Below are 16,287 nucleotides of genomic sequence, written 5' to 3'. Positions count from 1 at the left end.
ATACTTAATTTTTAAAAGAAGTTCTTGTTCTGTCATTTCGCAGAGGTGCTGAGGCTAACTCTGGTGCTTCGAGCCCTGATCTCGACCCCTTCAGCCCTGTGGAGAGAAAGCCCAGGAGCTGCACCTTCATCCCCAATATCCAAGAGATTCGTGTCAGGTAACCCTCCCCACCCCAATACCATATTTCTAGAATGCATCAGAAATTGAAAATTATGTTGCATCCACACCAATATAGGCATACAATTCTGCTGTCATATTGCACCTTTAATAGAATGATTTGGACTACTTGTAAATTCACTAATATACTGTTACGATCCCTGTGTTCTCTAGTCACGTTCATGTCACGTTTCCATGTGCTCCGTCCCGTGTTTTCTGTTTCACCCTCGCCAGTCACGTTCCATGTCACTGTTCCTTGTTATCCGTCCCGTGTTTTCCGTTTCACCGAACACGCTCCCTGTCATGTCTTCCTTGTTGCCCGCCTGTGTTTCACTGTCTCTGTTAGAACTACACTTCCCTTTGTCCTCGCTCCTCATCACCGCTGTCACAGCGTTATTGTCCGCACCTGTCGCCTATTTCACGATCACCTGTCTTCGTTAATCTGTCATTGGGTTTGTGTGCTCATTGGTTCCTTTGTTCTCTGTCTGTGTATTTAAGCCCTGTCTGTTTGTTCTGTGTTTGTCGTTCGTTAATGTTAGTATCACGTTTCCGTGTATCAGTTCCGATGTCTGCCTAAACGCCTTCTGTCCGTGTTCCCTGTCAGTCTGTCTACCCGTTCATGGTTACCCTGTCGTCCGTCCAAGGTTCCCCTGCTGTTTTCGCGTTCCTGCCTGTTTTCCCATCGTGGACTTTCCTTTGTTCTAGTGTTTATTTTGTCCTTTATCCCAAATAAAGCCTGCGTTTGGATCCGCACTCTTGTCTGTCTTCCCTCATCATCACATATACAGTGTTGGGGAGTAACAGAATACATGGAGCAGGATTACATATTTAAAATACTAAATAGAGTAACTGTATTCCACTACAGTTACAATTTAAATAATTGGTAATCAGAATACAGTTACATTCAAAAAGTACTTTGATTACTTTGCCTTTTATTGTAATTTGTTTAATTTAATATTTAGTTAATATTTTCAGTTCAAAACATTTAACTGTGTAAATGATGCGATCCAAGGAGCTTTTGAACAGAGGTGAAACGCTTATGATTTGTTTCATTCATACGGCAGATTTCACACTGTTGTGAGTGAAAAGGTGGAACTTTACCTTGGAAGCTTAATAGAGTAGCTACATCATGTTTCTACAGCTTAACAAACAAACTGTTAGAAAGGCTTTGACAGATGAAATATAAATCCAGTAAATACACGATTACATGCCTTGTCAATGTTTTTGATGAGGTTAGGGTTCACATACAATCAGAAAAGGATGTGGTTGTGCACACTTTGAGGGGTTTTAAATTTGGAGCAGCAAAAATAGTTAATCTTGTGTAAATTGTCATGTGAACATTTAGCTTTATGCTAAGCTAAAATGCTATTTCTTGCATTTACATGCATCTGTTACCAGATGTCATTTATATTTTATAATGAATTCTATTACAAAAATGAATGTTAAAGCATATCTTTTTTCACTTTTGACCTTTTATATTATAGCAAAGATGTACTGCAACAACTTTATTCTTAATGAGAATTTAAACATAGTTTTCCTATTAAAATACCATGTAAAAAATCCTTAAAACAAGATACTTAGCAAAACTGCATAATATATTTAGGCTTTTATTTCCAGATAAATTTTTACTGTGAAATGTATTTTCCTATTTTATTTGCTTATTTATAATCAAAACAAGTGAAAAAATGCCAGTGCTTAAGATGTAATACAAAGTATTTAGATAATATGTTACAAATTACATTTTATAGCATGTATTCTATAATCTGGAGCGGAATACTTTTTAAAAATAACCTTCCCAACCCTGATTATAGAGCAGAAAAACACTTTAATTGCATCCTGTTATTACTTGCCCTTTAAATGAACAGAATACAGGATGTATTCCGTATCTATTATCATTGTTTACCTTGATTACAGCCCAATTGTTTCAAAGAAAGGCTACCTCCACTTTCTGGAGCCACACACCAATGGCTGGGTCAGACGTTACATTGTGGTGCGGCGGCCATACGTCTACTTGTACCGCAGTGAGAGAGACTGTGTGGAGAGAGCCGTAATCAACCTCTCATCTGCCCAGGTGGAGTACAGTGAAGATCAGCAGACCATGCTGAGGGTAAGAGACACTTCTACTGGTTTACATTAAGTAAACATTGGGTAAACCATGCTTAGAAATATCTTAAACTGGTCTCCCTGCCTGACCAGCAGACAAGTGCCCAAAACCCCTCTAAAACCATCAAAACAGACTAGCCTAACCATCTTGGCCGAGCTGGGAGACCTGCTTACCACCGTAGGCTAGTTTAAGCTTGTCTTGTCAGCAGAGAAGGGATTAGCTAGGTAGTGTTAGCTAGTGATAGTTGGCTAGCTTTATGATGAGATGTCTCTGTGTTACCAGACCCTAACTGATTTTTTTAATCACAGTGTGTTTTGTTTTTAGGCTACTAACACATTTGCTGTGTTCACTGAGCACCGCAACATTCTACTCCAAGCCAGCAATGAAAAAGAGATGCATGACTGGCTGTATGCTTTCAACCCACTGCTAGCTGGAACCATCAGGTACAAATACAGCTCCGAAAGTCCAATCAGGATTTTGCCGTATAGTCCAATTCCATTTCTTTAAGCAAAATTTAACACATGTTAAATTCCTCATCCAATCACAGTTTCTCTTTAGATTTATTAAATGTTTTAGGTGAGGCATTTTTTTTTTTCCATGCAAAAGACACCCAAATGATGATCCTCTTGCGAAGGACCCCCCCTTCCAAAAATATACAATTTCAACGTACAGTATTTAGACCCTTTTTATACTGTGCTGGAAAATAGCACTGTATATAAAAGAATAATAAAAAACATTATCTGGAAAACATAATGCATCACTGGATGCATAACCTGAAAAGAAACATTTAGGTAACACTGTTCAATAAGGTTCCATTTGTAATTTCATTTTTATTATTATTATTAACCTTATTCTTATTTCGAATAATAATAATAATAATAATAATAATAATAAATATTTTTTTTTTTTTCCTCAGACATTTTCAGAGAAAATGTGCATATCTTTGCAGGCCCCAGTTTGAAAACCCCTGTTTTAGGCCAATGGTCCTCAAGTGACTTTTGCAAGTTTTGCTTTTGCCTAACTTGGTTAGCATCTACCAAACCATTGAAAACAAAAAATAGGGTATTAGCATTGTTTATTTAAATCTGTATTTAAATATGCACGATTATATGTTGAATTAGATTTTTAGCATTTTACCCCATCAGAACAGAACTTTACCCACTGTTGGGTCGCTATCCACCAGTTGAGAACCACTGCATTGGGTGTTCATGATCAGTGAATGGGGCTCATATTGTTTAATTACTTCTAATCTCTCTTTCTCCTCAGGTCTAAGCTTTCCAGAAGAAAATCAGGACAGATAAAGATGTGAAACCCTTTTTCTTGATCTCAAAGCATAAACGGATATCTAACAGACCGTTGTGATGTAATATTTCATGTGAACATGAGTGCCCTATCCCCACCTTATCACAGCTGCCTCTTGCCTGCCTACCCCAGCATCCCTTGGTCTGTCCATACCAACATGCCAACCATAGACTGTGGGCCTAGCTTCACAAAGAGTGTGTGTTTGTGTGTCAGGCCCCATTTAGTCAGTTACAAATGTAAAGTTACAATATTGAAATATTCCTGACTAACATAGCTAAAAACTAGAATGGTGTATTCGACATGGCCCACCTCATATCTGTAACAGTGTTAGTTCATTTGTAAATGCAACACAGTGCTTTGTGGATGTGCTTCTGCAGATTAGATGTTAAGTGCATTTAGCTGGGCTTCAGTAGATGCCTCTTGGTTTTGATCATGCTGCCATGGTCATATTGCTTTTTGAAGTGAAGCAGAGCTTATTTTGAGGTTATCTTTTATGTTATGCTTAAGTAATTGTCCATTTATTTTGACTAAATTCAACATTGGAAAAGTTGTACTAACCTTCTTCCATACACAAGATATTATTTGTGTTTTTATTTTCATCTTTAATGTCTTTTTTCCCCGCATTACATCATTAAGTTTACTTATTTATTAAGCGTTGCGTGTTTTATAAAAACATAATTTATTAAGAGGTCATTATTTGTAGTGTGTTACAAAAATGAGTTTTCACCTTGCACTTTTGATAATAAGCTTTGATTATTTACAAGGTTTGTTTTGTTAATTTGCACAAGCGCTCTACTGCTACGTTGAATCTAAACTCATTTTATGTACCTGTATTTATTGCTTTCCTCTGCTTGGATGAATAACACAACAATTGGACAGAGATGAAGCTAAATATCCTGTTACCAATGCACTGAACGTAAATACAGCATGTTTAAATTTTAGACGAGGGAGATTTAATTTAGATTACAGTATATCACATTATATTGTCCAGGAATTCCATGTTGAATAATACTGTATCTTGTGTAACTGCATACTGTTATTCCTTTTATGTAGCTGCTATGTTCTGGTCGTCTCAGATTTACATGTTGTGACAATATGTTTTTTGAAGAAAATTTGGAGAACACTCAAGTTTTATTGTTACAGTATCTAACAAAAAGTCTATTAATTCCTGTGCTTTTACCAAAGGTTTTGTTGTCAACATCAGATTTGTTCCATAGAATCCTTTATATAGCTCAGCTAAAAGTGAGATGTAGGCTATAAGTAATAATAAGCATATCAATCAATGTTCCTTGTTTTTGGTCCACCCTTTGCTTTGTAACTATAAAGAAAATGTATACTAGGTATAGAAAAGCTGTGTTTCCTGTGAGGAAATTGCAATGAAGGTTACATCTTAAAGAGGTATTACCAGATGCCACTGTATTGTAATCTGATAACTGTAAGTTCAGAGATCTGCTCTATATGCTATTGGTCAGTCAGCCATTTAGGATGTTGTTCATGTCATGTGTTGCTGTCTTAGACACCTCATGTGATAGAGGATTGTTGTTTTGTGCCATGGGCCAGCCAACCCAAAGAGTGCAAATTTAGCTGCAATATCAGGTCTGAACATACCTGAGAGACATAGTGTTTATTTAGCAGTTCTGGTCTATTCCTCTCCAAATGGTTTCATAAGCAGTAGTATATGTAGGAAATGCCTTGATAGACATTTAATAAGTTAAATGAAATGGATCGGAAATGCAAGTTGTTAGGGACATATGTTTGGGTTCTAAACGTTATGTTGACAGTCATACCTCCCAGTGCTCTGATCAAGTTTTTTGTCCATTCCCGTCTTTGTTAATCCTATGTATATGATAGCATGCTGTACATATTTATTCAGCTTTTAAATGAAATATATCAAATGTATCTCATTTACCTCCTTACAGTATAAGAGTAGCATTCACACAAAAATAACAGTCACTTCAGATTCAGTTGTATTATTTTACTGGATTCAAAGATCACAGTTGACTTTGAGCATGTCGTCTTTGCAAAACCTTGCTTTGACACAGTGCCTTGAAAATAAAGCATTCAAGAGGACTTTGTCAACATGTAACAAGACGTATGGACGTTTGCAGTTGATAATGTATCCATCTTTCTCTCTCACTCTCAATGGAAGCTTTGAGTTATCACGTCTTTCCAAGCATCATTTTCAATAAACATCTTTCATCCATCCAAATAGTCCTAATTTAAAAAGAAATCTCAATATAAACTAAGTGTATCTACTGTTATTGCTTCTACATTTCTGTTCATTTGCTCTGTATATAAACCCAACTCTGATCTAGCACACAGCTGTAACCATTTTATACCATAATGAATGGGCTGTAGTGTACTCAGTGCTCAAGTTCTTTGAGTGCTGGACCTGTGTCTTCTAATGTCTGTGGACACTTAACACTTTGTCGGATGTGAAATAAATGTGAAATATGCGCAACATTGGTCAAGTCTGGACTTTTATTTTTATGACAGTAGCCATTAAAAATCAAAACACTCTATACAGTGGAGACGGTTATTGCAAGAAAGGTCAGTTCACCAAAAAATGAAAATTTCTGTCAACATTTACTCACCCTCATGTTTTTTCAAACCTGTATTACTTTGTTTCTTCCACAGAACACAAAGGGAGATGTTAAGCAGAATGTTAGCCCCAGTCACAATTCACTTTCAATGTATCTTTTGTCCATCAAATGAAAGTGAATGGTGACTGAGGATAATATTCTGCCTAACATACAATTTCTTGTACCATAGAAGTCTTCTTTTAGAGGATGTTGGGCACTAACATCTGGGTCAGGCTGGAAGACTAGCTTGTTGTGCAGCTAAACTAGCTTATCAAGCTTCCTTAAACACTTATGATCTTTCTAACTTTTTTAACTAGTAGTTTGTTATTGTAACTGGGAGTTTGAGAAACATATGAGATAGAAGCAGATGTATATTTTCACATGGGCTCTTATTAAATTTCTAGCTCACCGCTTGTCAACCCACTTCATCTTTCACACAAGCTATGTCTCCCATGGATATCTGTCAGCAAGCTCAGTCATCATTTTAGAGGGAGAGATAGTTGGGTGCAGCCCAAAAACCCCTGACACTTTTGTTCCTGGCTGGCTGAGGTGTAGTATTGAGCTCCACAAAGCCAACCAAGCAGCTTGTGAGGAGAATGTGGAGGCTCTGAGGGCTCTGCATGCCCTTGGATATCTTATTCCCATCATCACAGATACCAGAGAGTTATGCCCGCCCACCACACTGCCTGCTGTGGGCATCTGGACTGTCTGCTGTTTCTGGTAAAAGAGGCTTGCTTTCCTGCCTTACCTGCACCAGGAAAGGAGCAACACCCACCCATGATGCTGCTGCCACTGGGCATGTGCGAGAACTGCAGTGGCAGCTCAGATGGGAATTGTGTGATTGAGGTAAGCAATTTAGACAACACATTGAACTAGAGACATTACAAGGGGAGGATATGGATCACTTGTAGAAAAATTTATGGGAGAAGTTGTAACGCTCTATATGGCAGCTATAGCAAAGGAAGTCACGCATTTTAGTTTGCTTACTCTAGAAGCACATGCCTGGACCAGCCTGATTTTTTAACGTAATATGAACTACAGAAGAAAAACAACCTGGTATCACAGAATCACGTTATTATACCTACATTTTTTGCAACATTATTTTTACGTTGTTCATGTATGTATCATGACACTGGATAAGTAAACACTATAGGCGCTAAAACAGCAATTCATTTTATCTCTTTTACAAAAATTACGAATAGAAAGGCAGATTATCAGTTCATAAACAAATATTTTTTCATATTGTTCTCCCACTGTGCTACCTTATGACATCAAAACACTTTTATTATAGTGCATGACTTGTAAGGTGATACATTTGAAAGTTTTCATAACGTAAACAAGGAAGAATTTGCATGGTAGTTCAACTGATAGAGCATGCCACTTGCGAATGCAATGCAAGGACTGTGAATATCCCGAAGAGCACGTGAGTCGACACGTGTGTCGAAAGTGTCATTGATTTAAAAATCTATTATTATCCTTCAGAGTCTCATCTGTTTTTCATTTCAAGTTTGCTTTAAAGAGCACCTATTATGCAAAATTAACTTTTACATGGTGTTTGTACATAAATGTGAGTCTGCAGCGTGAGTAAACCACCATACAATGTTAAAAGTCCACCCACTCCTCTTTCTTATATTTCTATTAATCAAAAACAGCGTGTCAAAAGGAACTGTTTTAGTTTCTGCTCAAAAGTGATGTCACTTTAGAGCAGCCATTGTCCCAAGAATGGTGATGGACCCCTCCTCCCCTGAGTGATCTTGTTAGGAATTCCTTGTCTTGTTTCACTGTTGCCCTCTGTCTGCCATTTTTGTCACTTTTGCATTCCTTAGTTTTCACTTTTGTCCCTTGTGTAGCCCCTTAGTCTCTTTGTTAGCCTTCGTGTTCACTTGTCATTGTTAAAGAACGAACGACCAACATGGATCCAGCGGTTTTACGAGGAAGCTTTTTTTCCACGCTGGACCAGATACAGTGAGAAGAATAATGTCTCAGCTTTGTAAGCATCATAAGTGTTCTGTTGTTGGCTGTAAAAGTGAACATAAGAGTCTTCATGTACTCCCGGCATCAGAACCACAGAAGACGCAGTAGATAAACTGGACTGGTAATCTGGCATACCGGGCATTTTTGGGACAGTTGCTATGTAAAATCCCGGGCCGATTTCTCTTCCCAGTCCAGCCCTGCCTGATTTGAACTGAAGCATGAACTGTAAAGTCACAGCCCTCTTCCGGAAAGGGGGCGGGGAACAGCAGCTCATTTGCATTTAAAGAGACCCACACACAAAATCAGCGTGCTGATTCCACCCAAAAAGAGGCATTTATAACATGGTATAATAAATTATCCATGGGGTATTTTGAGCTGAAACTTAATAGATACATCCTGGGGACACCTGAGACTTAAATTACATCTTGTAAAAAGGGGCATAATTGGTTTCCTTTAATGAGATTATTTGTTAGGTTTAGGTTTAAGGTTTTATGAGAAAAAGAAACATCACATCTCAGTTGACCTCTCAATTGACATATGTTTAAGCTGACATTTAACAGCTAGTACTCCATTTCTATTTTCATAGTGTGTGTGTGTTAGTAACGGAAATCATGTGTAAAGGGTTTTCCATTTTTCTTCTTTTGAGTGTTTCAAGGTAAAGTTTAAATACCACTCCTCTGTTCTAGAATATTTTGTTTCGTTTACATAATTAATGTAGAATCTTTATGTATGTCTTTTCCAAATAAGATAATGATTGATTTCATTGGATAGTGTACTACTTTACCTGTCCTTACAAAGATATATAATGCTTTGCTGAACAATAAAGTACGAGAAATCTTTGACGCATACTCTGTGTCTGTGTCACTCATTTTTACCCTCGCGAGGATCTGGTTCGAGACAGTGACTGCGGACTGAATGATAGACTCGCCTGGTGTGTTCTCTGCTGTAGTGCACGCTACTTTGAAAGACACTAAGCTGCCACCACAAACCTGTCTGCTGCAATACGCTGACGACATCCTGATTTCAAGGCATCAAAAGACAAGCTGCAATGGGTGAAACCGAGAGATGACTATCTGGGTCAGGAGCTGCAGAAAGGAAGTTTGTCTCTCCACAGACAGAGTCAAAACAATAACCACCTTTCAGCGTCCGACAACAAAGCCCCAAGTGCAATGTTTACTTGGCTTTGTTAGATATTGTCGAGCTTGGGTCCCGAATTGCTAAAAGATATTGATAGAGGCCACCCTCTCAGGGTTCGAAGAGCACATAAAATGGACTGCTGAAATGGACATGGCTTTCAAGCACTTGCGCAACAGTCTAAGATCCCCACCAGCTCTAGTTCACTATGGTGAACCTTTCCATCTGTACTTGCATGAGGCTGGAGGCACGTCAGCAGCGATCCTCGCCCAATCAAAGATTTTTAGAAGAATATTTTAACTCACAATGAAAGTGAGTACCGATATTTTGAAGGTCCATAAAGCATATAAAGGCAGTGTAACAGTAATCCATAAAACTCCAGTGGTTAAATCTATATTTTCAGAAGCTATAAGTGTGGGTGCGAAACAGATCAATATTTAAGTCCTTTTTTACTGTAAATCCCCACATTCACTTTTTCTTCTTTTGTTTTTGGCAATTTGCCTTCTTCGTGCATATCGCCACCTACTGGGCAAGGAGGAGAATTTGTAGTAAAAAAAACAGATGTAAATATTGATCCACTGGAGTCTTATGGATTACATTTATGCTGCCTTTATGTGCTTTTAGGAGCTTCAAAATTCACTTGGATTGTGAGGACCTACAGTTCTAAAATATTCTTCAAAAAAATCTTAATTTGTGTTCAGCAGAAGAAAAAGTCATACACATCTGGGATGTGATGAAGGTGAGTAAAATATGAGAGAATTTCATTTTTGGGTGAACTATCCCTTTAAAGGGTAACTAAACCCTAAACCAACTTTTTTTAGTTAATGATCTGTAAGAATGGGGCTTTATTAGTACTGGTCATTGATTCAAGTAATTTTTTTGACATTTGTGTATAAAGTGTTTTAATTCTACAATATATGGTGTAAAAACGTCTGAGTGCTGCCCTCTTCAGGTTAAACGGTGGCTACTGCAGTTGAATTTTCCTATTGGCTGTTTGCGGTACTTCGTGACGTAACCGGTGACAGCTGACGTAAGCAGGTTCCAGCTCACCACGCCCTTGGTACGAGCTACCACGCCCATGGCAGTATAAAAACCATCTCCTTTCGTCAAAACCACTGTAGCGAGTCAGGAGTTGGAATTGCGAGTATTGAAAACGATCAGGATAGAGTATTTTAGCATCTATTTAGCATAGCATTTATTTAGATTATTTAGTCTAGGTAGTTTTTAGCATATTTGTTAGTGTAGTATTGTTAGAAGCATAGTATTGCGTCAGTTAGGATAGCTTCAAGTTAGCGTAGATTAGCTGTATTTAGTACAGTGGTCAGGATGGTACGTAGGTGTAGTGTTGCTGGTTGCAACAGCACTGCTGGACTGTAGTCTTTCCAGCAGACTTGGAAATTAGGCGCCAGTGGTTGCATGTCCTTGGCCTGGAAGACCGCGAGTTCCCGCCTAGAGCTGTAGGAGTGTGCAAACTGCATTTTACGCGGGATTGCTTCTCCAATGCAATGGAGGTGGAAATGGGCTTCTCCATACAGCTCGCGCTGAAAAGCGCCGCAGTGCCAAACGCTGCTCCTCCTGCATGGACTCCACCACCGCAGCGGCGTCTTGAGATGAGTGATTATATATATTTGAATCACAATTTATGGTTAGGCTAAAGTTAATCCTCTGGGGTAGACAAACGTGCCGGCGCATTTGCTGGATTTTTTCACATAGCGGCAAAATATGAATATGCCTACAGAGCGACATCAACTCGATAAAACTCATCAGATTCATGTACATGTCGTCTTGTAATAGTAATAGTACATAGATGTACTATTACTAATAATAGTAATAGTACATAGACATAATAGTAATACTCCTGGAGAAAATTACCACTCCAGTCACTCTCCATTTTAGAGTCTGACAGCAGCTGTCAATTAATCCGTCACTACGGGTCTCAGGTGAACGCCCCCCTGCTCAGCCCAGCTCTCGTTTCGTCCCCTCTATCCCCGCTGGTGTCTGCCCACTTTTCGAGCATTTTTCAAATATTGCTAGTAGGTGGAGTCAGACTCTGAGCAGGGGTTTAGTTACCCTTTAACTCTGTGGCAGAATTCACTGACTTTCCTATGGAGGAGGAAGTGGGCAAAATACAAGTAGACTTTAATTACGAACAGTTCACTCAGACACAACAGACAAAGTGCTATCTAGCACACACATGCCAGCAGACACACACACAGCTCCGTGTGACGCTCACACTGTTGACCTTCCCGGCCCAACGCAGAATACACACATTTGCAAACTGTGCAACTCTCTCTCTCTCTCCAACTGCCGTGTCCGGCTCCTCTTTGTCCCTCTCCCAGCTGATTGGGACAATTCAGTGCCAGGCATGCCAGCCATGCCCTCCTCCTCATCACAAACTCACATTTAGTGCCACACTATGGACACCTTGAAATGTGAAATGCCGCGATACATGTCATGAACCACATAATATCATTTTGCAAAAATGTCACCACAGTCATGTACTTTTCATTAAATCAGGCTGAAGAGAAAGGCATGATATCATTGTTGTCAGATTTTATTGCTAATTTGAAATTCGTTATTGAAAAATAATCTTGTGAAAAAAACAATTCTGTTTAAGTAGCTGTACTTGTGTGGCATTACAAATGTAATATTACCAAGATGGCCTTAAAGGGACTTTGATTTAACAAGTGCCAAGTTTATGATATATAGTGGGGAAAATTTAATTTGACAGCTGGATTGATGATGTTCTTGAGGATTGGGAGCTATGTCAGTTTCCTTTACTGTCAATTACAGAGGTCATTGATGATGGATGAACAATGCAAGCCAAGAAAGCGATGCTTTAAATAATGTCAAATATAGTACTGTATAAAAGGATATATCACTATACTGAAAGGTCATTGTTATTCATTACTTGGTATGCCTCTGATTCCCACATCTTACCAAGTACTGGATGCTAATGTTGTGTCTCTGTTTCTGTTTAAAGGATCATGATGGTGAGGGAGCGATGGCCCTGAACCTGGCTGCCAGGTTTGGCCACGTACAGGCAGTACAGTTGTTGTTGTCTGAAGAAGGCAGCAATGATGTGGAGACAGAATGTGAAGCTCTGCCTGTCCATTATGCAGCAGCCAGTGGATATATCACCTCCATCAAACTGCTCGTGTTTAACTCCAAAAGGTGAGACACACAAACACTTATGGCACCTTCCCTGATTGGCTAAACACTTTAATGATTAATTTACTGTATGGTCCTCTTTCATGTAATTGTTTGGGCAAAAGCATGAGTCATGCTTAGACAGGGACACACAATGGGCCTAGAGTCATTTAGCCATTTCTTAGGAGCCGCTCATCAGGGTGGCTGGGGAGAAGTCAGCTGGCACATGTCAAACCCACCATCTGGGCTCTGTCCTTTATAATACATGAGGAGCCACTTACCTGCCACTTGTTGGCTCATGTGCATTTACCTCTGCAAGGCAACCAACTTCTACTTAATCATCCAGAAGAGCACAGACTCTGCAGAGGTATACCTCACTCAAAATAAATTCTTGTTAATTTAGTCAATATAAAATGTAGAATTGTAAGGATTCTGAATATGTTACTGTTTGTTTCACAAAATAGACAGAAAATAGGCTTTTGAGTATCTGAGATTATGAAGTTTGTCACAATCATTAAAAAAAACTAAAATACAGTTCTACTGAATCAAATTACAAAAACTTTCACAGAATAACTGTAAAACCTTTTCTAACCCACAATACAGATTGTGATACACATGTAGAGGAATGGATTACTCAAAAATACAAATTCATAATTTACTACTCATCTATATAACAGTCCAAACCTATACAGGTATGATTTTCTTTCTTCCATGGAACACAGAAGGAGATATATAGCTACATGTCCAGGGCGGGCTGCTCTTTTCCATACAACAGGAATGGATGAGGATTCACATGGTCAAGCTCCATAAAAGACAAAAATACATTTCAATACAAGTATCATGAAAGTAGTCAACCATAGTCCAAGTCTATTGCATGACGGCTTGCAATAGTTTTGTGTAAGAGAATGGGCAAACTTAAGTTAAAACAACACTGAAACCAAGATTGTCCAGCCATATGTGGATTATAAAATGTTTCTCTCATTCTAAGTGAAGTTGAGCCCAACCCATCTGTCAAGGAACTGATCATAAACAGGGTTTTTCAACCACATCCACAATGTGTTGTATGTTTTGATGTGCTTACAAATGACAGTTTAAAACCTGTGAAATTACTGGAACACTTAAATCTGACCATTAAAGACAAATCTGTTTACAATGTCTTCCATAAAGAGTCAGGTTTAACAAACCAAAAACAATGACAAGCCCAACCACAGTCTGAAAACAAGTCAAAAGCAAATACAGCTTATTGACAGTGAAGGATAATTTATGACTACTCTGTATTTAACCATGGACTGGCATGATGTACTTTTAGAAACACACTCAAATGTCACACTGAATACAGTAAGCTAGGGTCTATATCAGTGGTTCTCAACCTTTTTTGAACAAACGCCCCCCTGACCTCTTCATGATCCTCTTAACGACTCCCCAAAAAAAAACACTTCAGAAATACTATTACAGCCAAACAATTGCAACACTGATACCTGAAGCCTGAGTTTTTGGTAAAAAAAAAAAAACGAAACAGAAACAGAAGTTTCTTATTGTATTTAAACTACATGTAAAAGCCTCAAGTTGAGTAATATTGTGTTTGGAAAAAATGCAAAAACACATGGATTGTTTGAAAGGTATTTCAAATGTATTTAGAAATTCAAACAAATTCAGGCTCACACAAATTTTTTTTAAGATGAACCAATCACGTGAACAATAACGTAACTAACCTAAATGGCCAATGAAAAAGCAGCGGTCGTTCGCGCACTCAATTAGGCAATATATACTAGGCTTCAAATTTGAATAGCCTACAAACGGTCATTTCTACCACTCTGACAGCTGCGGCATTTGTTTTTAGGCGTTGCTATGGAGATCATTTGCCGGTAACTAGCCGAGTGGGTTATTAGCAACATTTAAATATGAATTCATTAATTTGCACAGACATAATTTTATTTTACATTCAAATGAACATTGTATGAGTTGTCAGAGGCTTAAACGTTGTGATGAATAACAGTGAGTAACGTAGGGTGACCACCTGGCTATTGCTCTGTTGCAGGTCAGCAGACCTGATTTTGCGGGACACGAGGGAGAGAACTTAAGTTAATATTAATATACTAGGTGAATAACTGCAAAAAGACAAATAATATAAAATCAATATTTATATTATTATGACTTTATTATTCCCATCGGCCAATTACACATTGCAGAGTAGAGATGCGCGGATCAGCTCTAACGTCACCCGAATCAGCTGTTAAAAACAAACTCACCATCACCAATGATTTTCTCCGATTAGATATCCGCACCCGATCATCACATTACAATTAAAATTCTCAGGGCCAGATGTACTAACGCTTTTGCGCCCACTTCAGGCGTATTTGTTTCGCAAAGTGCGCATAAAACCATGGCGAGGTATGTACGAACGTGACGCACCGAGATGAAAGCGCAGATTGCCTGTCGCAATTGAAAATGGCAAAATGCGCTTTTCGTGTCATGCATATGCATTCATGGGATGGACAAGGGGAAAGTGGGAGTGTCACATAAATAGATGGGAGGGAAGCGTAAACTGCGCCTAATTATGTATTCCGCGTTATGTACAGAAAAAGCCGGTGAAAGCGCGCCTCTATTTTGCGCTGAAAATTCTCCGCCTATTAAAAGCATGTGTAACTTAGGAAGCGGCTCTCCTGGCATATCCTCCTGGTGAAGTGGCAGCAGTAATCTGAGCAAAACGAAGACATAGGCTAAGGAGAAGAGCTGAAAAGATTTTTGCGCAGGCCGCCTGTTGAGTACCTCTGAGTAACGCCCCCATTTGTGCCTGAGCGCCCCCTCTCTGCTGCCTCGTTCACACCGCCCCCAACACTGTCCAAACGCCCCCTAGGGGGCGGTACCGCCCCCGTTGAGAAACGCTGGTCTATATATATATTTAATGTATCGCATGCCTATGATGTGTATTTTAAATAGTATGTCAAGGGTGTGAGCAACGGGGCATAAGCCCACAAAAGAGATCTGTAAGTATAAATCCTCCCATTTAAAAAAAAAAATGAAAGTGTTGTTAAAACGTTTTTTCTTTTTTTGCAGGACAGTATAGTTTTAAAGCCTCATAAAGATGTATTATTGACTCAGATGTGTGGATCGCCAGACAAGCACTGGATCCACTCCACTATATCTGGCTTGTCAGGAGGGTCATCTGCATGTGTTTGAATATTTAGTGAAAGATTGTGAAGCAAACGTTCAGTTGCAGGTGAACGGGAATTAGATGCCAGCCTTAGGGTTGGTGAAGCTTCAGGTTACCAGCCGCATAGATTCTATGGGGTATGGGGCCAAATCTATATGCCCTTGCAGGTCACACCTACCGATGACATGGACCAATGACAGAAAGAAGGTGTTAAGTAGCCAGTAAGATTTTTTGCTAAAAGTGCGGCTAGGCGAGCACTTATGAACCACCGAAATAAATGTAAAAACATTTTTTGGTCAGATTTTATTCTAAATTACTTCACACCTGCTCATTCACAATTTCATATGAAGTATATTGGGGCCTTTATGCTACTCTAATGCATGTGACATCAAATAAACAAGAATTAGGTCAGAAGTAATTCAGTAGTAATCCAAAAGAATATAATCCAAGAGATTATGTTACTGACTACAATTTTAGTGATTTGATTTGTAATCAGTACCAGATTGCAATTCTGAAATAATCTACCCAGCACTGGAAGTGGAAGTGCAGCGTAGTTCTAGCGGGAAGACTAGCAGCTGTACATCATCACATCATTAGCTGGGTAATTCCTAGCCAATCGCATGCAAGCCATTGCTTTATAAGTCCGCTCACAATCTATCACATTGCTGTTTCTGTGTGCTAACACTGCAACCTCCACCACCCCACCACCACCAGTTGAGCCCCGTCCCGCA

General features: G+C 39.0%; 2 protein-coding genes across 9 annotated transcripts in view; both read left to right on the top strand.

Moving 5' to 3' along the window:
- LOC127649178 (kinesin-like protein KIF1A) overlaps positions 1–6,016 on the top strand; it is a 51,972-nt gene extending 45,956 nt beyond the window's left edge. For all 8 annotated transcript variants that reach the window (XM_052134157.1, XM_052134156.1, XM_052134159.1 and 5 more), the window contains 4 exons: positions 44–157; positions 2,071–2,263; positions 2,585–2,703; positions 3,527–6,016. In XM_052134157.1, the coding sequence (XP_051990117.1) occupies positions 44–157; positions 2,071–2,263; positions 2,585–2,703; positions 3,527–3,569 (469 nt within the window). In that variant the 3' untranslated portion in view covers positions 3,570–6,016. The remainder of the gene's footprint in view (positions 1–43; positions 158–2,070; positions 2,264–2,584; positions 2,704–3,526) is intronic.
- Positions 6,017–6,764: 748 nt separating this feature from the next.
- LOC127649690 (espin) lies at positions 6,765–16,238 on the top strand. Its single transcript, XM_052134926.1, is given in 4 exon segments — positions 6,765–6,967; positions 6,969–6,990; positions 12,236–12,426; positions 15,505–16,238. Coding segments are annotated over 4 exon segments (549 nt in total). The 3' UTR covers positions 15,638–16,238.
- The last annotated feature ends 49 nt before the right edge of the window (positions 16,239–16,287 follow it).

Source organism: Xyrauchen texanus, chromosome 9 (genome assembly GCF_025860055.1).
Source record: "Xyrauchen texanus isolate HMW12.3.18 chromosome 9, RBS_HiC_50CHRs, whole genome shotgun sequence".
NCBI lineage: Eukaryota > Metazoa > Chordata > Actinopteri > Cypriniformes > Catostomidae > Xyrauchen > Xyrauchen texanus.
This window is presented reverse-complemented; position numbering and strand designations above follow the sequence as displayed.